General features: G+C 52.6%; 1 protein-coding gene across 2 annotated transcripts in view; it reads right to left on the reverse strand.

The window, feature by feature from the left end:
• Nucleotides 1-2438: 2438 nt before the first annotated feature.
• The window catches only part of KCNK12 (potassium two pore domain channel subfamily K member 12), a 65392-nt gene continuing 44070 nt past the window's right edge, over nt 2439-23760 (reverse strand). The window contains exons 2-3 of one of the 2 annotated variants that reach the window (XM_072768272.1): nt 19034-19937; nt 2439-2686 (exon numbers count right to left, since the gene is read on the reverse strand). In XM_072768272.1, the coding sequence (XP_072624373.1) occupies nt 2680-2686; nt 19034-19937 (911 nt within the window). In that variant the 3' untranslated portion in view covers nt 2439-2679. Of the gene's footprint in view, nt 2687-13922; nt 19938-23760 lie in introns of those variants that run through there. The other variant, XM_072768273.1, reaches the window with a different exon arrangement.

The following is a 23760-nucleotide window of genomic DNA, read 5'->3' on the forward strand; positions in this document are numbered from 1 at the left end:
CCTCATAGGGGTTTTTTGGTTTTGGTTTGAGGCCATTTCTGCTTCCTTCTGACTTTTATCATATTTGTTGTGTGCTTTTTTTTTTTTTTTTTTAAGATTTAGTCATTTATTCATGAGAGACACACAGAGGCAGAGACATAGGCAGAGGGAGAAACAGGGTCCCTTCGGGGAGCCCGATGTGGGACTCGATCCCAGACCCCGAGATCACACCCTGAGCAGAAGGCAGACACTCAAACACTGAGCCACCCAAATGCCCCTTTTTGTGGCTCTCTTAATGACATTATCATTCGGACTGCTTGAGATCACTCCATGCCTGTCTCTTGGTCCCTTCTTACATGAAGTACTCTCCTATTTGTCCTCAGCTGGCCTCATGGTATTAAGGCCGTCCTTTTTCTGAGTCCCTCGGGTTAGTGACCAATTCCATCTACATGGCTGAGAGCACCTGGTGAACTTATGGAAGCAGCACAGCACCCCTCTCCCCACAACACACACCCCTGCGGTTAGTCCCATGGTGACTCCTGCCCAGATTCTGTGGTCACACCAGAGAGGTCCCAGGTGACAGCTCAAAGATCAATTCCAACACCACCTCCTGGGGGCCCTGGGGGCTCTGCTTCTTACTAGCTTTAAGACAGTCTCTTGTATATCCTGCCTGGGCCCTGGCAGCCCAATGGCCAACTAAGAAAAGTCTCCAAGCTGAGTAGCTTCCACTCCACATGTAGCTTTTACCCCCTCTGGTCCCTTTCCTAGAGATTCCAGATCTCTGCTGTTCTGGCTCCAAATGCTCCCTACCAGTCCAGGCAGCCGAAGGACCGAGCACTCTCCCCACTTAGACTGTCTGAGCCCTGTGTCCCTTACCACAAGCAATTCGATCTTCCCATTGTGCCCAGGCCCAGCTACTTCCTGCTCTCAGCTCTGCTTGGGCTGGCTCCTGCTGTCCTATTTCACCGCTTCCCCCTGCCTGGGGGAGGACAGGTTCCCTAGAGGAAACTGGGAGCACCATGACCCAAAGGAATGAAGAAGGGGTACTGGGCTGAGAACAGCATGTCTGTGCACTTCCTTCCAGGAGGCCAAGATTCGAAGAGGTACAGCAGGGGAAGAGCTGAGCAGCATGTGCTGCTCTGAAGCCCTCAATAACAGCTGCTACTAAGGTGGTGGTGGTGGCTGGAGGAGGAGGGGGAGGAGAGGGAAATGGAAGGAACAGGAGTAGGGCTGTGCCATGCTCTGGACTTTGCATGAGGGTGGCCAGCTGGTGGCCGAGTGGGCTGTGTGCCAGCCCCGGCTCCACTGTGTGGCCTGGCCCAGGCTTTGTCTGCTCAGAGGGCCACCTCCTTCTCATTCCCACAAAAGCCCTGTATGAGCAGCCACAGCCTCCAGGAAGAAAAAGATGTTTTTCTGCTGAAACACAAAGAGCTAAAATCCCTGCACTGACAAAGGCCGGAGCTGGAAAAATGATTCTAAAGTCTTTGTAAAGGAATGCTGAACGGGAGCACGCACTGGCGGCTGGTGGTGTAGTGACACGAGGAAGGGTTTTGGACACTTTCTATTTTTTTTTTTTTTAAGATTTTTTTTATTCATGAGAGACACACAGAGACAGAGAATGGCAGAGACACAGGCAGAGAGAGAAGCAGGCTCCATGCAGGGAGCCAGACGTGGGACTCGATCCCGGGACTCCAGGATCACATCCTGGGCCGAAGGCAGGTGCTTAACCCCTGAGCCACCCCGGGATCCCCTGGACAATCACTTTCTAGAAGCCAAGAGCTACAGAGCCCGCGTAGCTTTCCAACTGGAAATCAGCCGAAGGCATTAGTCGAGGTCTTAGCTTGGGGTCCCAGGGAGACCCTGACCCGGGCGGAGGGAAACGGCGTGGACAGCTCAGGTCCAGGGGAAGGAAACTGAAGCCAGCGAGCGCCCGGTGTGCCCCATGCACTCTGCACACATCCTTTCATTTAATCCACGCACAACCCCGCCAGCTCTGCAGACATGGAGATGGGGGCTGGAAAGGGAGTCCCCTGCCCAGGTCGTGGAGCTGAGCGATGGAAGGACCGGCTGCCCCTCGTGCCTCCCACCCCACGCCGTGCTCACCGAGAGCGCCCCCGCCTCCACCGTGCACCCCGGACGGGGAGCTTAGACCCCCTGGGCGCCTTGCCCAAACTCGCCGGGGGGCAGCGGCTGCACTGTCTCCCCGAGTCTTCGCAGGAATCTTGCAGCCAAATTCCACCTGCGGGGTGAGCCGTGGTCTGTGGAGATTTCCAAACATTTCATTTCTCGTGTTGATGGGCCCTTTCTCACGGTGCCAACAAAATTTGTCAGATTTTCCTCTTTCGTGTTGGAGAGATGCCTCTCCCGGCTGTTTACCAGGCACTTTTGTAGCGAGACACGAACCCCCCCCACCCCCCATCCCCCCCCCTCCCCCGGGGCTGGCTGAAGTATGGGCCCGACCCACCTGGTGGGAGAGGTGTGTGAGGGGTGGAGGTCGGCTGCTGCCCCCCGCTCCCAGCCTCCCTTCCCCGACTCACCTGAGCGCTGCTGTGCAGGACCGTCTGGCCCCAAGCAGCTGCCTTCAATGCATCCATCATCTTCTCATTTAGCTCATTTTGCTGCTTTCACAAGCCCTCATGGAGGGTCCAATTAAAATCTTGGAAGGAATCTGGGATCTGTACATTGTCCTCAGTGGAGCCACTAAGAGCTGAAAAGAGTAAAATGAAAAGTGAGACAAAGCCATTGCTCAGGTTAGGATAATTAGAATTTGAGGCTTCTTCCTTGTATAAAAGGGAAAAAAAGAAAACCATCCGGGTGGTCTCCATTAAAGAAAGAAATGCTTTAGTAAATCATATGTAATCCTGGCAATTGCTTTCTGTTGGAGCTTGGAGAGAGGCCTGGGAATGTTTCACCTCCCAGCACTTTCTCTGTACCTCCCTTAGGACACTCTACTTTCTGCCAAGTTATTTGGGTCTGGTCTTAATGTTTAATTTCTTCTTCCAGAGGGTATGTCCCTATATCTATTTCTGTGGACAACTTGCAGTGGTTTGTACATGGAAGGTGCTCCATAAATAATGTAATATAAATACGTGATGGATGGATGGATGGATGGATGGACAGCTGGTTGGATAGATGGCCCCTGATAGGCAGGTTGGCAGAAGAAGTATAGAACTTGTGGATTTAAGAGAGGAGGGGAGAAGGGGAACTGATACCCATTGAACATCTGTCCTTGCAAGACACTGTTTTTGGCACTTTATAACAGTTTCAATAATTGTTACACCAACGCAGCCAGGTGGGTTTGTTTTCTCACTTCAAGCCGTTTAATGCTCAGAGGGTATGGGATTTGCTTAATGGGAACCTCAGCTAAACCAGTCTGAATGAAAAACCCACCATACTCTAGAAGTCACATATCAATTGAGCACCAAAAGTTGACTTTTATGATGTTGTTTATCCAGTACACTGACCCCAAAAGTATATGGATGTAGATTGGTGTGGAGCAGCTTTGGGCATGATTGAGGGTCTGCTGTGGGAGTAAGGGAGAAGGTGGCTTCCCCAACACCTGGGCAACAGGAGTGTCAGCTCAGGAAGACTGCTTCCCCTCTTTGGTTCCAGAGGAGTCAGGGCAGGTATGCCCATGCGCTCAGCACACCTGGCCTAGAATGCTGTGTCCTGGAGGGTCACCCATGAGGTTGGTTAAGCAACCAACTCTTGGTTTAGGCTCAGGTCCTGATCTCATAGTTGTAGGATCCAGCGCCGTGCCAGACTCTGTGCTCTGTGTGGATTCTGCTGAAGATAGATTCTCTCCTCCCTCCTGCTCATGCACACTCACTCTCTTTCTCAAATGAATAAATAAATAAAAATATTTTTTTAAAAAGAATGCTGTATGCCCAGACAGGTGGCCCTCCCTCCCACCTCACCCCGCCACCCCCCACCCCCCGACAGCAGACTGTACCCTTCTCTCTTCTCAGTGCCTACCGCAGAGTGTAAAAGCTGAGAGCAAGTGTGACCTTGAGTAGCAGGCCTCTGAGGAGGAGAGAGAGGAAGCCTCATTCTGGAAGCTGGGGGCTGTCTGGGAAAAGCATTTGTCAGGCCTTGCCTTCAGCTGATGTCACCATCAAAGCAGACAGGGCTAGGAGCCAGCAGGCAGCAGGATTTTGAGAGCCCAGACTGGGGATTTGGTTCTGGAGATTGAATCCTTTGTGTGACTCCCCCACATGATGGCTGTCTGCCCTGTGGGAGCATCCTGGTTCCAGAGTCTATCCCTAGCAGACCTGATAGGCCTGCCCCTCCCAGATACTCTGTCTTGTGCGGTGAGGGGAAGGGCTCCTGTCAGTAGGCCCACCCCAATGAGCAAGCTGCCCCCATGTCTTCTTTGAGATGGGGCTCCTGAGCTGCTGCTTCTTTTTTTTTTTTTTTTTTTTTTTAAGATTTTATTCATTTATTCCTGAGAGGCACAGAGAGAGAGGCAAAGACATAGGCAGAGGGAGAAGCAGGCTCCCTGTGGGGCCCTGGGATCGCAAGACCCTGGGATCCCAACCTGAGCCAAAGGCAGACGCTCAACCACTGAGTCACCCGGTGCCCCTGGTTATTTACTCTTCAAGTCATATGATGGAGGAAAAAGTTTATCAGTCAATGAATACTAATTCTCATTTCTATTCATATGGCCAATAGTAGACATTATTTTTTCACCTATGTCATCTTTTGGGATTAGTATAACCTTGTTTTATTTGCATCTCTGTGGGGGACTCATTTGCTTACCTGGCAGCTCTGACAGGCCCTGGCTTTCTGGGTGTATGTTTGTATGGGAACCCTCAGGAATCCTTGTGGCCTTTGGAGGGGTGCTAGGTTCCTGGAGCACATCCCCGAAACGGATGGAGAGATTGCCCCCTCCTATCCACCAGGGAGTCGACAGGGTAGAGAAGAAAGTTCCCACAAGGTTTCAAAGACTAAGGCACTTGTGCTAGATGTTGCAATTCTGTGGGGAGAGGCCCTTTGGGGTAGGACTCAGGGTAGTGTCCTAAGAGTGCCCTTTGACCCGACGTTATCCCTGGCTCCTTGAGCAAGAGGGCTATAAGAAAAAGAACCAGGCCCCTTTTGGAGATGCTCTTAGAAACCGTAACATTGGTTGGGAGAGAACACCTAACCCTGCAAAGAGTAGAAAACAAGATGTGGGGCAGCTGGGGTGGCTCAATGGTTTAGCACCGCCTTCCACCCAAGGCATGATCCTCGAGACCCGGGATCGAGTCCCTCGTTGGGCTCTCTGCATGGAGCCTGCTTCTCCCTCTGCCTGTGTCTCTGCCTCTCTCTCTGTCTCTCATGAATAAATAAATAAAATCTTAAAAAAAAAAAAAAAAAAAAGAAAGAAAACAAGATGTGTGCGAAAGTGAAAAAGTGAAGGATGTCAACAGTGGCCGTGGGAGAGAAGTGTGTTGTCCTCTCACGCACTGCAAGGCATCGAGAAGTAGAAGGGACAAGGCACAGTGAGGCTCCCACAGGGCAATAAGTCGCCACAGATGGCCAGAGTGGGACAATCTAATAGCCATCAGGAGGACACATCAGCCCCTCAGGTCCCTGTTCAAGGAGGGGGCCGCCTTTGGGGCTAGGGGCAGGGCTGGTTCTGCTGGGAGGGTTGTGGTGCCAAGGGTGGCTGTGGCTTCCACTGTTTCTCCCACTTTGGCCCCTGGCCTCTGTGGCATGATCCACGGAGGCAGAGGCTGCTGTCAGTGAAGAGCTGTGCCCAACTGCAGGTGTGTGTGGTAGAGGGTCAGTTCCGCGGGCCTGGGGTGCTCGCACCCAGCACATACCGAGGGAGTGGCCCTTGACCTGCTCCGGGGAAATAACCTCTGAGCTCTTGGAAGATCTTGCCTTAGAGAAGTATCCTTTTTTTCTTTTTTTTTTTTTTTTTTAAAGATTTTAGGGCAGCCCTGGTGGAATAGGGGTTTAGCACTGCCTGCAGCCCAGGGTGTGATCCTGGAGACCCAGGATCAAGTCCCACGTCGGGCTCCCTGCATGGAGCCTGCTTCTCCTCCTGTCTGTGTCTCTGCCTCTCTCTCTGTGTATCTCTCATGAATAAATAAATAAAGTGTTAAAAAAAATAAAATAAAGATTTTATTCATTTATTCGGGAGAATCACACAGAGAGGCAGAGACATAAGCAGAGGGAGAAGCAGGCTCCCTGTAGGGAGCCTGACGGTGGGACTGGATCCTGGGCCCTGGGATCACACCCTGAGCCAAAGGCAGGTGCTCAACCGCTGAGCCACCCAGGTGTCCCTATAGAAGTGTCCTTGTACAACCGAGCGCTGGTAGTCTGCCAGGTAGTTTATGCTAATGTGATGCATGGTGAACACCTGTCTGTTCACCTGGGCCCTGGCTGATGCTGTATCAGTTGGATCTCTGGAGGGGCTGGCGCGTGAGTAGCTAAGCTCAGTCATGCGGGTGCTCCGTGCCTATGTGACTGACTGCACCTCCCCATCCCCACCCCCACCCCCACCCCCAGTAAAAATCCTAGACATCACAGCTCAGGGGAGCTTCCCTTGCTGGTGAGACTTTGCACATGTCACACATCTTTACTCTCCCGCCAGGAGAGGACCACCGGTGCTTGCAGCTGGTTTCTTCATGATTCCGCTCTCTGTGCTTTTCTCCGTTGCTGATTTTAATCTATGCCCTTCCTCTGTGGGTATCATGGCTTGTCTGAGTTCTGTGAGTCCTTCACTGGACCTGAGGGTGGTCTTGAGGACCCCCGATAGAAGGTGCCAGGACCTGAGCCCCGCGTCTGTTTCACAGGCCCTCCAGCAGGTGGTCTTCCTGATGCCGGGCATCCAGAAGCTGCTGGGGGGTGTCAGTTATTTTTCTCTAAGGGGTGCTGCTGGTGAAAAGAGGAAGAGGTACCCTGAAATCTCATCGCAGAGGCAGATCTGCTTCTGTTGTAGGCTTTTCCCACATACAATCGGGAGGGCAGGGCACTTCCCTTCTCCAGCCAGGCTCCTCATCTGTAACACGGGAGGGCAGGCTGAACCGTGGCTCAGGGTGGCCAGTGTAGGCTCTGGAGTTTGGGGTGGAGGGTGGTGGGAGTTCTTGCAGCTCTCTTCCTTGTGTCACCAGCTCCCCTGGTGTGCGGTGGGGGAGCTGGAGCGGGGAACGAGAGGCCAGAGATGCTCGGCTTGCTCTTTCTGCGACCAGATGGCTTGTGTTACCACTGCCTTGAAGGGGGCCCTGGGATCTGATCGCAGATTGGTCCGGAGTTTCTCTCTCTCTCTCTTTTTAAAAATTTGTTTTATTTTATTTATTTGAGAAAGACCAAGAGAGAGAGAACACAGCCAGGGAGGGAAGAGACAGAGGAAGAGGGAGAAGCAGACTCCCCGCTGAGCAGGGAGCCTGATGTGGGGCTCGATCCCAAGACCCCAGGATCATGACCTGAGCCAGGCAGACACATAACCAGCCGAGCCCCCGAGGCACCCCTGTCTGGAGTTTCTGCTGCAGGAGTGAAGCTCCTGAGTCACGCTGGTAGTGGAGCAGCTGGTATGAGCCCAGCCTGGAGTGCACGCAGGCCCCGTAGGCCCTGTAGGCCCCGCAGGCCCCGCAGACGACGGCAGTGCTCACTGCGCTGAGGCTGTCGGCGGAGGGGGGCTTTGATGCCATCAAGGAAAGAGGGTGAGGGGCTGTAACCCCCAGGGAAAGGCTGTGCCCTAAGATGTCTCCCAGCCAGAAAGCTTGATTCCATGCCCAGTGCTTCTGCGTTATTCCTATTAACTTGTTTAGGATGAATAAAATTGCCGTAATAACAATTTCTCCCACTTGTATTATTTTGATTTTTAACCAGTGGAAAGGGAAATCCCTTACCTGTGAGGGTGAGGTGAGGATAAGTGGGCTGTGGAGGGACAAATGTTCCCAGTTTCTAGAACAGAGAAGCTCTCTAGCCAGTAGAAACCTCCCTCCAGTCCTCTTGCCCCAAGATCTGGCTACTCAGAAGAGAATCCAGGGAAGTTGGAACATGAAAGAAGGAGACAGATTGAAATACTTTTGTGAATCTTGGGGTGTTTGGTTAATAGTATCAGAAGCTGGGCTGGCAAAGACCCTGTCACATAAATATGAAGTCATTGCTAGAGATAGCACTTGTTAGAAATGTAAGGAGCGGTGGCTGGAAATTTCTCGCTCTTTTTTTTTTTTTTTTTTTTTAAGAGAGAGAGCACAAGAAAGGGGAGAGGCAAAGGGAGAGGGTGAGAGAGAGAGTCTTAAGCAGGCTCCATGCTGGGCATGGAGGGTTCAATCTCACCACCTTCAAATCATGGCTCAACACAGGGCTCGATCTCACCACCTTCAAATCATGATCTGAGCCCAAATCAAGAGTTGGATGCTTAACCAACTGAGCCACCCAGGTACCCCGGAAATTTGTCTTTTAAAGGAAGGACTGTTAGGGCTTACATTTAGCTTCAGTTCTCTGAAGCTCGGGGTCAGGAAGGTGGATCAATGATGCCCTAGACTGGCCTTTTCTGTGGCCTTTATCTGATTAGTAGGGTTCTCATCTCCATCTGCTGGGGGCCAAGGCTTCCACCTCCTTCTGCTCCATCAGCCCCTGGTCTTGGAAGAGGCTCCACTGACAGTCATTTACACTTTAGTGAGAATATGTCATTGTACTCTCCCACAGACGTCGGCATTCCAAGGCTGAACTTTCCCGTGAAAGTTGCTGTTGCTATAAAAGACACTCTGGCTCTCCAAGAGCAGGGAAGGAAAGGAGTTATCCTGGGTAAAGGACAATGTTGGTTCACATTTTTTCAGTTGCAGGGTGATCTCCCGCAGTCCATAGATGAAGAGGGAAATTACTGGCTTGCACTGGTGGGGAAGAAGTTGAGGATCCTCTCACATTTGGAGGAAGAAATGTAGGCGGCAGCCTCAGGGAGCACAGCTGGGCTAAGGCAGGCCTGGCTCTGCTTCCTTTTCCGTAGTGGTTTCCTTCTGTCTTCCTGCAGGCTGACGCTCCCCGAGGCAGAGGATGGAGGACAAGAACTGCCCAACAGCCTTTGTGGGCAGGATGTGGTAGCCGGGCACTCAGCATCCATTCCACCCTCCTTCTAGAGAGCTGTCCTGTACTGCAGAGACTAGAGGCTGAAAACTACATTCCCCGGACTCTTGCAGCTACCAATCTGGATGAGATTCAGATTCTGCATGTTAGATGCACTTGCATGAGATTTGAAAGGCAGATTGGATCTAGAGCTGTGCCTCTGCTGTTTGCTGCTGGCAAGTGGGTGCGACTCATTTTTCTGGAGTGACTTCTTTACCATGGCGCCTTTATGCAAATGGTTGCTTCCTGACTGTGGGTAAGGTAGCAGCCCTCTTAGTAACCTGGCTCTCTGGGTGTGTTTCTCCCGAGAGTCAGTCCTGAGAGCCTTCCCTAGAGGCTTTCCCAGTGATGTACAGGCCATTTGATAGCCCAGCAAAGTAAAGCCCATTAGACCAAAAATAGAGTGAAAACATTTTATGGCCAACCAGGAAACCTGATCCAGGGCAGGGTCTGGGAAGGCTGTTCAGATGAGGTTTAGGGAGGAGAAATGGGCAATGTCTTTTAAAATCAAAAGACTGCAAATTCTCTCTGTCCCATAGCAGAAAAGCAAAGTCTCCTAGTGATGCTGACTGGATCTGTCAGTTGTATACGCACGGGGTACTGGAAGGGGCCTGCTGGGTGCTTGTGGTGCCCGTCTCAGGATTATGGTGTCCAGGTGTCTCTCCTAAGCACATAAGACCCCGCTAGGGGACTTTGGCACCAGTGCCCTGAAACGTGCCTGAGTTAGGGATGTCACACAGTCAGGCTGTCAGTGTCAGGGACCTAGGTGGCCAGGTCAGAGTTTATCACCTATAATAAATCTTTTCTTCTTAAGCCAGCTGAACTGGATTCTATTGCATTAACTTTGCCCTGACTGGTGCACCAGACCTAGCTTGTAATCTAAGAAAAGAGAAGGCCACTCAATCAACTACCATCCTTGTAAGGCAAAGGAGGTGCTCCCCTGGCCTTCCCTTAGACCAATGGCCATGTCTGAGGATGTGGAACCATGGGTGATCCAGCCTACAGGGAGGGTGCCAGGTACTGTACATAGGTGGCCTCATCCCTTACATCCTCTCGTAGAGAGGATTGTTGCAGGTGATGGTGACCGTGTGACACTCTTCTGGTCCATGAGATGTCAGCAGAATGTCCTCAGGGAGGCCTGGGAAAGCCACTTACCAGGCAGTCTCCCTCCCTACTGTTTGCTGCTGGTAGCATAGATGTGAGACTTGGAGGTATGGCTGCCTTGGCACCTGAGTTGACCAGCTTGAGGACCAAAGACAACATGTTAAAAATGGCGAGCGGGAAGAGAAGAGGAGCTGGCCTTCCTGCCTTACTGCAGCACCTGCCACCAGACTTCTGCTTATTTGAATCAAATAATCCCTTTCTCCTGCTTCTTTAAGCTCTCTTGGATTTTCTGTTAATTGCAGCTGAACACATTCCTAACACAGGAGGCACCCTGAGATTGACAGGTCCACTAGACCACGGGGAGATGGGATGAAGAGGGATATTGTTCCCAGAAGATGACAGGAGAGTGTCCTGGGCAGGAAAGGCAAAGGCTCCATCGTGTACTCTGATAGGCCTTTTCAACACCCTTAAACCCTCACCTGCAGGGGGTACCACACCAATCACTATGACCGACTATCATAGTTTGTGCCTACTGAGTGAAACCCAGCAGGACTGTGACCTGATTAGGAAGAGATGGGCTTTAAGAATCCAATCTTGAGCAATCTAAGGGGGGAGGATCTGAGCATGGAGGGTGGATAGAAGAGGCCTATAAACTCCCCTGTTCATTGGCTGCTGAGATTTTGATAAATACCATTCCCAGCCCCAGGATGGCCCTGGAGTTCAAGCTTCCTGACCCCAGAGCTCTCTAGAACAGCCCTATGTAATAGGCCTTGCTGTCATGACAACAATGGGTTTCATCTGTGCTGTCTAATATGGCAGCCATTGGCCACACTTGGGTATTGAACACTTGAAATGTGGTTCCTGCAACCGAAGAGCTGAATTGATAATTTAATTTTAATTTAACTTTAAATTCATTTAAATTTAAAACAATTAAATTTAAAATGTGGCTGGTGAATACTGCACTGGACAGCACAACTCTAGAGAATGATCCTTCCTGTGTCCCGGGGGAGCAGAGACACATGGAAACAAAGACCTGGAGCTCACAGAGGCTCTCACAGGGTTGGGAATGCGTGTGGAAGCTGCAGCTTTCAGAGGAAGCTGGCCAGCCTTCAGCGGGCACACTTCCTTCCATCCTGCATCCAGATGGCTGGTCCCGCTCAGCGTAGTCCACGGAGCAAGAACTGGCCCACGTTGTCCATGTTGGGTTAGGCACTTGCTACTCCACTGGGGGGAAATGTTCACAGAAGGGAGGCTACAGAGATGTTTGCTAAGTGGGGTTCCTGGAGGAATCCCCGTGGACTCTTTCATTCCTCACCCCCCTCCATCCTTTCTCCTGAGCCTCAGAGTGACAGAGCCCCAAGGCCAGCCCTCACTTTGCTGACATGGAAAGGGGGTCCCGGGGAGAGGAGGAGGCCCCCTGGCAGCAGCGAGAGAGGCCGCCACACGGCAGATGCGCGGGGCGCGTTCCCCTGAGAGACGAAATGACTACTCAGAGGCCAGTGTCTTGGAACAAAGAGAGGCCCGAAGGGGCTACCAAGGCCCCACCAAGAGGTGCAGGTGCCAAGGCGAAGCCTCGAGTCCAGGTTGGCTCCCGGTTTTACTATCATCTCAGAACATAAAGTATGTGGAAACGAGGGAGGAAAAATAAGTCAAGAAACCAGTCACGTGAGGGGCAGCAGGGAGCTGGTCGGTGACCGGGTCTCAGGGAAGCATGATCCGGGGGCTGCGGGGGATGAGAGAACTGGAGCAGGCCTGGCTGTCCCGCCACCGGCACTGCTCTTCCCAGCAGGTGCGCTTTTCAGTACAGACCGACGGCAGAATAATAGGTTTTTGCCACATGCATGAAGCTGTTGCCATTTATGTGTGTCCCTGTTCTTTTTTTTTTTTTTTTCAGATTTTGTTTGTTTATTCATGAGAGACACAGAGACACAGGCAGAGGGAGGAGCCCCACGCGGGACTCGATCCCAGGACCCCAGGATCACCGCCCGAGCCGAAGGCAGATGCTCAACCCCTGAGCCACCCAGGCGTCCCATCTTGTCCCTGTTCTTACCGTTTCTTTTACCCGCCGAGGGTCTTGCTCTCCCACAGGCAGAAGGCAGGAGGGAGCGCTAAGGTCTCTGGGTAAGCCTCTCTTTAGTCATTCCGCCAGCCTCCCTTCTGTGAACATTTCCCCCCAGTGGAGAAGCAAGAGGCCGGGGATGTAATTTGCTTTGCCCAGACTCCAGTCCTACAGCGAAGGTAGCTCCCGGCGTACTTCTGCTCTCTGGTCGTCTCACTTGCCGCCCCCCGCGGCACACCCAGCTTGGACGGCCTGCCTCTGAGGGCCTTCCCGACTGCGGGCTGGCGGGCTGGCCGCCTCCTCCTGGAAGCCCCCCAGAGCCCGGGCTGCCCCGGGGACCCGCGGCACCTGCCGTACTGCGCGGCCCGGCCTCAGGGGCCTGGAGGTCAGGGACGGTGGGGGCTGTGCTGCCTTTCTCACCCTGGTCTCTCTAGCCCCTAACAAGAGGGGGCGTGGCTGGCCCTAAACTAGACAGTTGCTTACGCCTCTGACCCAGGACGACATGGGGGAAGGTATCAGATCCCTAGGGTAGGTAGGGGACAGGGAGACAAACAGGCAAACCCTCGTCCAAGGGCCTGGCTTGGTCAATGTAAGGTCCCTCTCCGTGGCTTCTCCTCAGGAAAACAGAACGGCGACTGGCCACAGAAGCAGACGGTTGGCAGCCCCCGGGCCTGGCGGGCTGCCGCTCTGAAACGTCAGAGGAATCCCAGGCCTTGAGAAGGTAAGGACCACTTGGTGCAGGTAAATGGCCCACCTGGGCTGATTATGCAGGGGGGGCCTGGGGCCCAGAGGGACAGGAGGGCGGCTGGGCCCCAGAAGCTCCCCCTCCGACTCCACAGCTAGCTAATGGATCTTAGCTGGAAGCAGGGTAATAGGAAGGCTTCATTCCAGAACGCTGTAGGCCAGTGTTTTTCAAACTGCTGGATGTGATTCATCAGGAAATCTATTTAACAGCTTCGACCAGCATTAAAACACAACAAAACAGAATGGAAAATAGTATACTGCACGTCCTACAGTCCTCTGAAACCTCTGGGCTTGGGGGAGGGAGAGAGGGTGATTTTGTAGACTGAGGTGGGCAGGGCCATACTTGAGTGACCTGGAAACTACTTCTCAGCTCCAGGGAGGGCACCCCGAGGGAAAGGGGTAACCTGGGGATGGGCTGTGGAGTTTGCACTACTACTACTTTTTTTTAAAAAAATTATTTATTTATTTATTTGTTTGTTTGTTTATTTATTTATTTATTGACTCATGAGAGATACACAGAGAGAGGTAGAGACACAGGCAGAGGGAGAAGCAGGTTCCTCGCAGGGAGCCCAATCCTAGGACCGGGATCATGCCCTGAGCCAAAGGCAGACACTCTATCGCTGAGCCACCCAGGTGTCCCAAGTTTGCACTATTATGATGAGGATTAAGGTGGTGCCAAAAAGGTTTGCAATGGCACCGTGGGCAGAAGCGATCATCTAGATGGAACCTTCTTCCCCAGCTGGCACTGCAGAAGCAATAGGGACTACCTGGTCCCTCTCAGGGTGACACTTTTGAAGTTGTGGACAGCTTAGGCTCTCATTTACTTTTCATAAGACTCCAGGGTGGTATGGGGATGGAGGGTGGGAGACACATGATATCATTATCCCATTTTAGAGGTGGGGAAACTGAGGATCTGATCCAGCAAAGTGACTGCCAGATGCAGAACTAGATTGTAGACTACTTCCTAGCTTCTTATTTCTTTCTTTCTTTCTTTTTTTTTTTTTTTAAGATTTTATTTATTTCTTCATGAGAGACACAGAGAGAGGAAGAGACAGAAGCAGGCTCCCTCCAGGAGCCTGATGTGGGACTCAATCCCAGGAACCCAGGACGTCGGCATCACAACCTGAGCCAAAGGCAGACGCTCAACCACTGAGCCACCCAGGTGCCCCTGGACTTCCTAGCTTCTAAGTGAGTGTGCTTTCCACACCATGACCAGAGTGCTCTGTGTTTAGAGTGTGAGTTCAAGACACTGGCTGCCCATGAGAGGCACCTGGGCAGCTTCCACAAAATTCCAGTGCCTGCCTGAGCTCTTCCTGGGGCGGCTGAAATCAGAATCTCAGAGGTGGGGTGGGGTGGGGTGGGGGGGCCTGGGCATCAGGATCTTCTCGGGTTGCCTTTGGAGAAACTTGTGCACCCCCAGGGTTGGTGCCCATCCTCCCTCCAGGCCTGGCTCTTAGAAACAGGCCCTGGCCCAATCTCTTCCGCCAAGCTGCCTGCGAGGTCCGTTGGTGCCTCCCCAGCTCGGAAGGATGTTCAGTTGTTTTGCTGAGTAACTTCCCCAGGGAGCTGCTGCTGGGGCCCAATCCAAGAAGCTGAGGTCTCCTGGGGCCTCCTGAGAGGAGGTGTGATCAGGAGGGCGGGGAGGCAGGAGGCCCTGACAAACAGACAGCAAACAGCTCAAAGGGGTGGCAGGCTGCATTTTATTCATCGTTAATTTAAACACCCTTCGACTCCTCTCTTGGAGTTCTGCTCAGAAAAATAAATGTATTGTTTAAGAAACCCTGCAGGCTTGCCCCGCATGCTCTAACCCCCCTCCTGAGAGAACACAGTAGCATAGAAAATGATTTGTGAAGCGAAGGGGAGCTTCCCTTGGGAGGGGGGGAGAGGAGGAAGAGGCTGAAGGAAAGAGGAGGGGGGGTCTCGGGCCAGGTTAGTACAGAAATCTCATCGCTTCTCAGCGCTTAATGAGGTGCCTGAAGGTGCCAGAGCTGCTGGGTGCGGGGCGGGGATTGGGGGGGGCACGGGTCCAGGCCCCCCGAGTCTGTCCTGGCTCGGGGATGGTTTCAGCAGCCCTTCCCCTACCCCAGCCCGCAGTGTGCAGCCTCCAGCGCCGCCGCGATGAGCTCGCCGTACAACAGCCCAGCGACATCGAGAAGCCCCGGCGCCTCTTCTGGACTCAGAAGGGCCCTAAGCAGTCTGCCTGGCTGTGCTTTCCAGACAGTGTGCATGTGGAATTGTGCTTTTCGTTTGTTAAGAATGTAAAAAGTTACAGTAAGACGGAACCGCCTGGCCCACAGCTCCCGTGGTCGCCACCCCTGTGGGCTCCCATCTGCCTCGATTCCCCAGAAGCCTCTCCTGTGGCTGGGAGGGCGCAGCCACCCTCACCACCAAGCACACGGGAGGGCGTCTGCTAGGAGGCCTGTCTGAGGGATGGAGGAGCCTGCGTAAATTTAGCAGCTATCTTCCACGGTTTGGCTTGGGTTTGGACGCTGGCTTCTATGTAAAACACAAATTCAAATTCATGCAAAGTGTACGTGAAACTCCCCCAAGGCGGAGAAGAATTTTCCAGGCCTTAGTAAATCTCCAGGGAGTTAAAAATGGGAAAGCTTTCTTCTCAAAGTGACCCAGACTGGGATTTTTCCTTGGGGAAAGGGGGCTAGTAGCTCTTTGTAAGGCTAGTGTGTGTGTGTGTGTGTGTGTGTGTGTGTGTGTGTGTGTATGCGCTCACGCGTGCCGGTGAAAGTACATATGATGCTATGATGTGTGATGCTCCTGGGCAAATGCCCAGGACTTTCTGGCTGAGGGCCTGATGCAGTCTGAGCCTTCTGACTCTTCCTCCAGGCCTTGGGGGGCTCTGGCTTTCAATCAGAGGACAGAGGAGCCTGACCACCTGGCCTCATTAGCAAGCAAGGACATAAGGATGGCTTCTTTACCTGTCTGCTCATCTTGGAGAAGTCTCAGCTGCTCACTAAGACCTCTGTGTGGCCACAGCGAGTGGCAAGGGCTGCTTAGAGCCCCACAGACCCAGCCGGAGAGGGGTGAATATGGGCCTAAGGTGAGACAGTAACCCCAGGAGCTGGGGGTAGTTGCAGATAATAGGGAGCTACCAGCTGTGGGTCAGACTGGAGATCCCCACATGGTGGGGGAGGCACAGCATCTAGGAGAATGGAACCTTTTCTTAGCCTGAGGTTCAGTAGAACCTGCACCAAAGAAAGGGGTCCTTTATCAACATCATTATTCCCGAAATGACTACGGACCCCAGTTCTAGTTTTCAATGCTCAGCAGGATGCCAAATAAGCCTTTAGGCAGGGGTCTAGGTTCCAGCTATCCCCCTAACTTTGGAAGCCCAGCTTTTCCCCCCTGAGAAACAGCCCCTGGCATTTGGGGCACTGAGCCTTTTTTTGCCTGAGGTGAAGGACAGTGATGTACTGAATTTGGGGGGTGGGGAGGGTTAGGAGGACAAGGGCAAAAATACAAGCACTCCTCTGGATCCTGAGCATACAACATTGTATGTTGGAGGGCTGGTGTTTCTCTGGAAGGTTGATGAGAGGGAAGGGTCCCCTCCCTGTCCTCATAAGCCAGGCTTATGGCTCCTTCAGAAGCTTGCTCAAGCTGCTCACAATTGTCTCCTTCCAAAGGCAAAGCATAGAAGTGAAAACAGCTAAGGCTGCAGCATGAGCAATTTAGGATAGACTCTAGGAAGCACTGCTGACAGAGAAGACTGCCAAGGAAGGTTGTGAGTTTTTCTTCTCTGTAGGCAGGTCCTGCTCCCTCCTGTCTGTGCGGTCCTGTGTGTTGGTCAGTGGGATCACTTGGACACCTCTTTGGCCTGTCCAGCTCAAAGAACCTATTTAACTAGGTCTTAAGCTTCCTGTGCTGGGAGCTCACTTCCTCTGGGTTGGCTGCTTGTTTTGCCTTTTATCAAGTCCTCATGGTCTACATGCCTCTGTCATGGGGATCTCTCACCCCCAAGTTATTGCTCGTTGCCTGGGTGACACCTCTAATTGGATGCCTTTTCATCTTCCCTTCTTTTAGAGGGTTTGGCATGACACTACTTCTAGGTCCTATGAGAGGGCCTTGGCCTAGAGCATGTGTGCCTCTCTGAGTGTGCTGTTACTGCAGTGTGACTGCAGCCATGGCTCGGGCAGGGCAGGGGTGTCGCTAGCTGGCCTGAGTGACAGTCACAGTGAATCCTGAGGTGTGGTTCTCTGGAAGCCTGCCCTTCGGGATTCAGCAAGGCTGACCTCTCTCCTGGCCGCCCTGCCTCAGTGACCTCACCCGAAGATTAGGACCTGTGTTTAGATCCCAATCCCAATTAGAAATTACCCAAAGTAGCTAAGAGAGTCGTTCAGATCCCAACATATTTTCCCCTTCTTGTCACCAACTGGAGGGGGCATAGGGGAGATTGACATTCAAGCGTGACTCCTGATGCTGTGTGCACGTGTGTGTTATGTGTGTGTGTGTGCACATGTGTGTTCCAGGCACATATGCTTCCTTCACTGCCAGGGAGGGAGATTTCACGGCTTTTCATGCCTCTCAGGCATACAGTGTGAGGCGTCCTGGTGCTCTTCTAAGACTTCCTGTCAGAAGCTGTAGATATTGATGGGTCACACCGTGTCTGACTAGGTTCTGGCGTCTCTGTCCTTGGGATCATCTTCTTAGATGAGGAAAATGGGCCGAAAGAGTATCGGTTCTTTACAGTCCAAGACAGGAACCCTATCCTTTCAATGAAGGCAGCATCTGGTTAGTGACCCCCATGCAGCAATGGGTGGAGAACCAGTCCCTCAGCTTGAGGATCATCCAGCACAGAACTGATTCTAAAACGGCTTCCATCCACCCGTTCCATCAGCTCCCTCCCTCCCGCCTTCCTCCACCTCCGATACAGACTGTGCGTGGAGAAAACAAATTCACTTGATTGTCAGTGGGGGCCAAACAGGGTTTAGAATGGGATCTGTCCTCAAAACATTATGGGCTCTGGAGCCAAATTCTCTGACATTTGCAGGATGGCTGCTTTGGGTCCCTGGTGCTGCAGAGCCCTGACTCAGAAGGGGGTTCTGGAGGCTGCACTCTGTCTGCACCCTTAGGCTCTCTGAGAGGGGAAAAAGGAGCTGCTCAACGGGAGTCAAGACACAAAATCCACAGCAACGAAGCAAGATAGCGCCTGAGAGGACTCAGACATTCCTGATTAGTAATGAAAAGCATTCGCAAGGACAACGCTGGTGAAAGAAAGGAGGGTTGAGGGGGGGGATTCTGAGATGAGCCCCCAGCCTCAGAGATCAGCTGGGCTGAAGCAAAACAGGGCTCCTGCAGCCTGACTGCTCCCCTCCCTGCCGGCCACCCTGGGTTTCCGGCATTAAAGTAGCTGCCCTGTGTGCCGAGCCGAATGCACGAACTCCAGGCTGAGAAAGGCCAGCTGCGCCCCTTACCATCCCAATTTCCAAACCTCGGGGAAACGCCACAGTCCGCGAGTCGGTGCTAGGTTGCGTCTCATTGCATAATACTACACCGTTCTCCGTGTGTAGCGGCTGTCCTATTTATACACATCGGTAGGCAACATATGGCTCTCCCCACCCCCACCTGTCAAAACTGTGACTACATCACTTCTGACGACCAGAAGGAAGCTGCTAGGCTGGGCCAGGATTCTAAATGCTGCGGAGGTAATTCAGAGCCATGAGAAGTTGCACCATATGCTTTGGGGTTGCCGGCTGCTTGTGTGCATGGGGACGGGGTTTGGTGCCATCCGCAAGACCCAGGGGCGCCCCCTCCTCGCGGCCGTGGGCGCACCGGGTGAGGGTCCAGGGCGCCGCTCCCTCGCTCCCTGGAGGGGAATCTGCTGGGGGCGGGGGCGGGGGGAGCACACGGTTCTTCAAGAGGGGACCCACGAGGACGACAGGCTCCCCCGAAACCTGCCCTGGATAACATCAGGCCTGGCCAAATAGTATTTCTTTTTTTAAAAAAAAATTTTTTTTTTTTTGGTTTGATTTTATTGGGTAAAGATTAAGAAAGCGCCAGCGTCTGCGAGGAGGAAAGCGGGCGGCGGCGGGGGCCCGCCAGCCCGCCCGGGGTCCGGGGCGCGGCCCGGCGGTCTACCTGGAGGCGCTGGTCTCGGCCAGCCGGTTGTTCATGATGCCCAGCGCGCCCACGCCGCCCGAGAAGCCGTTCTGGCGCGTGTGGACGCACACGCCGCGCGGGTAGCCGTTGGCCGTCTCGGACAGCTGCTTCTGCAGCAGCGCCAGCGACACCTTGTTGGAGGCCGTGAGGTCGCGCATGGAGATGAGCTCGCCCGACAGGCGGCGGCCCTCGGCGTCGCTGTCGCGGGCCGCGGGGTCGGCGCCGAGCGCGGCCAGGCGGCGGCGCAGCCGGGAGCCCGGGGTGATGGCGTTGCGCCGGGCCAGGGGCGCGCCGGGCGCCGGGCAGCAGCGCGCGCAGCAGCGGCAGCTCAGCTTGCGCAGCATCCAGTTGAGCACCTGCTTGATGAGGATGGAGATGACGTTGAAGAGCGAGTAGATGCAGCACACGCCGAGCAGGATGAAGAGGAAGTTGCCCAGGCGGTAGAGCCCCTGGTTCCGGTAGGCGGCGTGCTGGCTGCTCACCAGGTCCCCGAAGCCGATGGTGCTGAAGGTGACGAAGCAGAAGTAGAGGGAGTCCACGTAGTCCCAGCCCTCCACGCTGGTGTACATGGCCGAGGCGCAGCACGACAGCAGCACGGCGAACAGGCCGAGGATGAGCAGCACGTGGTACACCGAGGGCTTCCAGCCCGCCAGGCCGTCGGCCTCCGCCAGCGCCGAGCCCGAGCCGCGCCGGAGGCTGGCGGGCAGCAGGCCGCTGCGGCGCAGCTGGCGCTCGCGGCAGGCGCGCATGATGAAGGCCAGCAGCGAGATGATGCGCTCCAGGAAGAGGTTGAAGAACAGGATGGTCCCGGCGCAGCCGAACAGCCCGTAGGCGATGAGGAAGGCCTTGCCGCCCACCGTGGCGGGGGTGGTCATGCCGAAACCTGCGGAGACAGGGCGAGGGTCAGCGAGGGTCCGCGAGGGCCTGGCGGGGGCCCCGGGCAGGGCGCAGGCCCAACGCGGGTGCCCACGCGCCTCCGCCCCGAGGGGCATCGCCCAGAGGAGGGGAAGCAGGACCTGGGCATTTCCTGATGGGGTAGGGGGGCAAGGCCTAAACTGATGGAGGAGATCCGTACATGGAAATGGGCGGGACAGGATGGTCACTAGGAAGGACCCATGAAATGAAACCACTACCTGGGTGCAGACCGGTGAGATCGCTGCTAAGCTACAGAGATGTCACCTGCTTTCCCATTCCTTTTTCTTTCTTTTTTTTTTTTTTTAAGGTAACCGATGGCAAACGTGGGCCCACTTAGGACAGAATTCCATAAAGGCTTCATTTTTTTTTTTAAGATTTTATTTATTCAGGATTGACACAGAGCAAGAGAGAGAGGCAGAGACACAGGCAGAGGGAGAAGCAGGCTCCATGCAGGGAGCCCGACGTGGGACTGGATCCTGGACCTCCAGGATCACCCCCTGTGCCGAAGGCAGGCACTAAACTGCTGAGCCACCCAGGGATCCCCTAAAGGCTTCATTTTAACTGAGATTCCTAGGGACCAGGTAGAGTGTGTTCAGTCTGGGCAGATATGTGTGAGGGTCTCTGGAAGGGGGGTTATGAATCTGACAAAAAGATTGTTTGAGAATGAGCAGGCAACCTCCAGAGAGTGAGCTGGCTCTGCTGTGGAGCGTCAGTTCCTTCTCCCCCAAGGACCGTCACCACCCTTGTTCAGACTTGCGGCCAAAGGAAAGGTTGTTGCCCTTCTTGCCCCAGCGGGTCCTATATTGTCCTGTGTTGGGGTTCACTTTTGTCCTGGGAGGCCTGCCCTGTGCCGGGGCAGCTACCTAGTGGTTTGAATTCATAATTAAGCCTTAACTTACCCACTTGGTCAAAGCAGAGTCTTTAAGGGAGATTCTTTATCAATGGATTTCTGCAGAAAGCTTGGCTTCCCACCAGTTTGCTAGGCCTTCCCGCCTGAGCTCTCAGCCTACTGCCAGCTCTGGTCTCTTTGTGGGACCCACGTTTGCCTCACTCTGGTTATAGAAGGGGTTTAATCTCTTGGCACAAAGATTCACTGCTACTTGGGAGTCCAAGCTGGAAGTAGATCACAAATCGGAACAGCACCCTGGCACCTTTCAGCACCTACACAGCAGAAGTTCAGGGGTATCACTGTTAAATTTATGCCCCACGTCAGGAAGGCTGCCTGTGTGCTACTAGTGGGGTGAAGCCAGCCCTGGGAACTGGTGGAGGAGAGTTTTGTCTCACGTGGCTTACTCTTTCCTTCAAAAAGTCAGGGGAAAAAAATTTTTTTTTTTTGGTAATTCCTTAAGCCTATATACTAATCATTCTCTAGATTCCATGGAGGAAATCTCAATTGCCTGACCACAGTCTCATCTTATGCCTAATGGTTTAAGTTAGGAGAAAAGCTTATGATGATACCCATGTTGAAGAAGATGAATTATATCCCTAGATACAGATTTTGGCCACAGGAGAGTAAAAAAACAAAACAACAAAAACCCAAAAAACAAAACTAAACTAAAACCACAGGAGCAGTGTAGCCAATTTAATAGAGGGATTTTTCCACACTTTAAAGCCAAACCCAAGGGGCACCTGGGTGGCTCAGTTGATTAAGTGTCTGCCTTTGGCTCAGGTCACGATCAAGTCCTGTGGGGTTCCCTGCTCAGTGAGGAGTCTGTTTCTCCCTTTCCCTCTGCCCCTCTACCGTTGCCCCTTCCCCCATAACATTCTCTCAAATAAATAAAATCTAAAAAAAAAAAAAAAATTACAAAAAAAATAAAGCCAAACCCACATTCTTGGGTTCACAAAGAAATCAGCTCTGAGTCTATATGGTTATATGTGGAGTGAAAGTGTTTGTATTTGTGTGTCTGTGTGCACATTTATATAAAGTCCTAGATCGATGACCCAAATATCCAGCAACATAACTAAGTCACAGTCTGTTCATACAAGGAAATACTAGACAGCAATGAGAAAGCACAAACTACAACTACTTGTAATAATATGAATGAATCTCACAAAAAGAATGTTAGGGTGCCTGGGTGGCTCAGTCATTTAAGTGTCTGCCTTTAGCTCACGTCATGATCCTAGAATCCTGGGATTAAGCCCCGGATCAGGCTCCCTTCTCAGTGGGAATCCTGCTTCTTCCTCTCCTTACCCCAGGCTCGTGTTCTTTCTCACGCGCTCTCTCAAATAAAATCTTAAAACAAAAAATGTTACAGAAGCTGAACACAGAACACCTTCTGTATTAGTCCATTTCCAAAATTCAAAACCAAGCAAAAATTTTTTAGGGATGCATTGTTGGTTGGTCAAATTATAAGGAAAATCAAGGAAGTATTTTTTTTAAAGTTTTTATCTGAGTAATCTCTATACCCAACCAACTCAGGATTTGAACTCATGACCCCAAGATCAAGAGTCTGATACTCTCCTAACAACCAACCAGGTGCTCCCTCCTCCATCTTTTTAAGTTCTTATTTAAGGGAAGTAATTTCAATAAAAGTCACAATTGGAATTTCCTGTGGGGGTGACAGGGGTAATAAATGGGAGGGGATACAGGGACTTGTGGGGGCCTGGAAATGTTTTGTTAATCTGGTAGTGGTTACATGGGTGTTGTATAATTATCTGTGTGTTTTTGAGTTTGCTTCTTTTTGTATTACCATGATAAAAAAAAAAAAAAAGACTAGACTCTTAAGTGTAAGGGACCTTAATTCTGATCTACCTCTCACTATATAAGTGAGGGAGCAGAGGCAGAGGGAACATGACCTCTAGCTTGTTGGGGACAGATACCATACATATGTCCTGGCTTCTAGCCTGATCTTTAGACTATTCTACACCACACTGCTTCTACACACTGAGGAAAAACAGCACCTCTAGTAAGGGATTCTTTTGCTAGATCCTGGAAGAAACAGGAAGTCCTGAGTCTGGAAAATTAACACTTGCCTGAGAGAACATCAAATGAGATTTTCCCAATCTTTAGGGTTTTTAGCTGGAGTTTCAAATCTAAGAGTGATGTGTGGTATGTTATCCCATATTTGAAAGGGAAGTTCTAGATGCCTCTATGCTGGATTACTAGAAGATGAAAATGGGTCTGGTGACTAGCACCTCATACCGCCCCCCATCTCCAGGCTATATGGAAAGGCTAGAAATTATCCAGGGATAATGGGAGATGGTCACGAAGTAGCAGAGCTGTGTCATCCTGTACCCACCCCCAGGCCACATGTTGGGGTGCAGTTAAGAGCACCCCAGGCTGCAGACAGAGGAGGAGAGCTGGCGAGCTCACTTCCAGAGGCTAGCAGAGCTGCAGACACAGGCAGGCCCAGCCAGGGCCACTCCACTGGATGGACTATGGTGAGAGTTTTGAGAGAGCCAGAGGTATTTCCTAGAGTCTAAGATTGCTGGAGAGTTTCTTTGGATGGAAGGCTGGCTGGAGGAGCCCACGCAGACAGGGGCAGGGAAGAGGGGAGCAGCCTGCACTTCTAACGCTAGTTGCATCAAGGAGTGAGAGTGACAGGGTCGAGTGGATGTGCAGAAGGCAGCCAGATCTGAAGGGACTCTCCCCAAGAGGGTTGCTGCTGGATGGAGGGGCCCCAGCAATAAGAGGCTAAGTGGTGGGGTGCTGGGAAGCATTCGAGGTACTCACAGGAGGTTGAATGGAGAGGGCACATCCACTGATGGAACAGTGTAGGGCAGTGGTCCCTGTGTCTGGTCTCCAAAAACCCATAAATGGGCCCCGTGAAAGGGCATGGCTGTCCCAACAG

The sequence above is a fragment of the Canis lupus genome, chromosome 11 (genome assembly GCF_048164855.1).
Source record: "Canis lupus baileyi chromosome 11, mCanLup2.hap1, whole genome shotgun sequence".
Classification (NCBI taxonomy): Eukaryota; Metazoa; Chordata; class Mammalia; order Carnivora; family Canidae; genus Canis; species Canis lupus.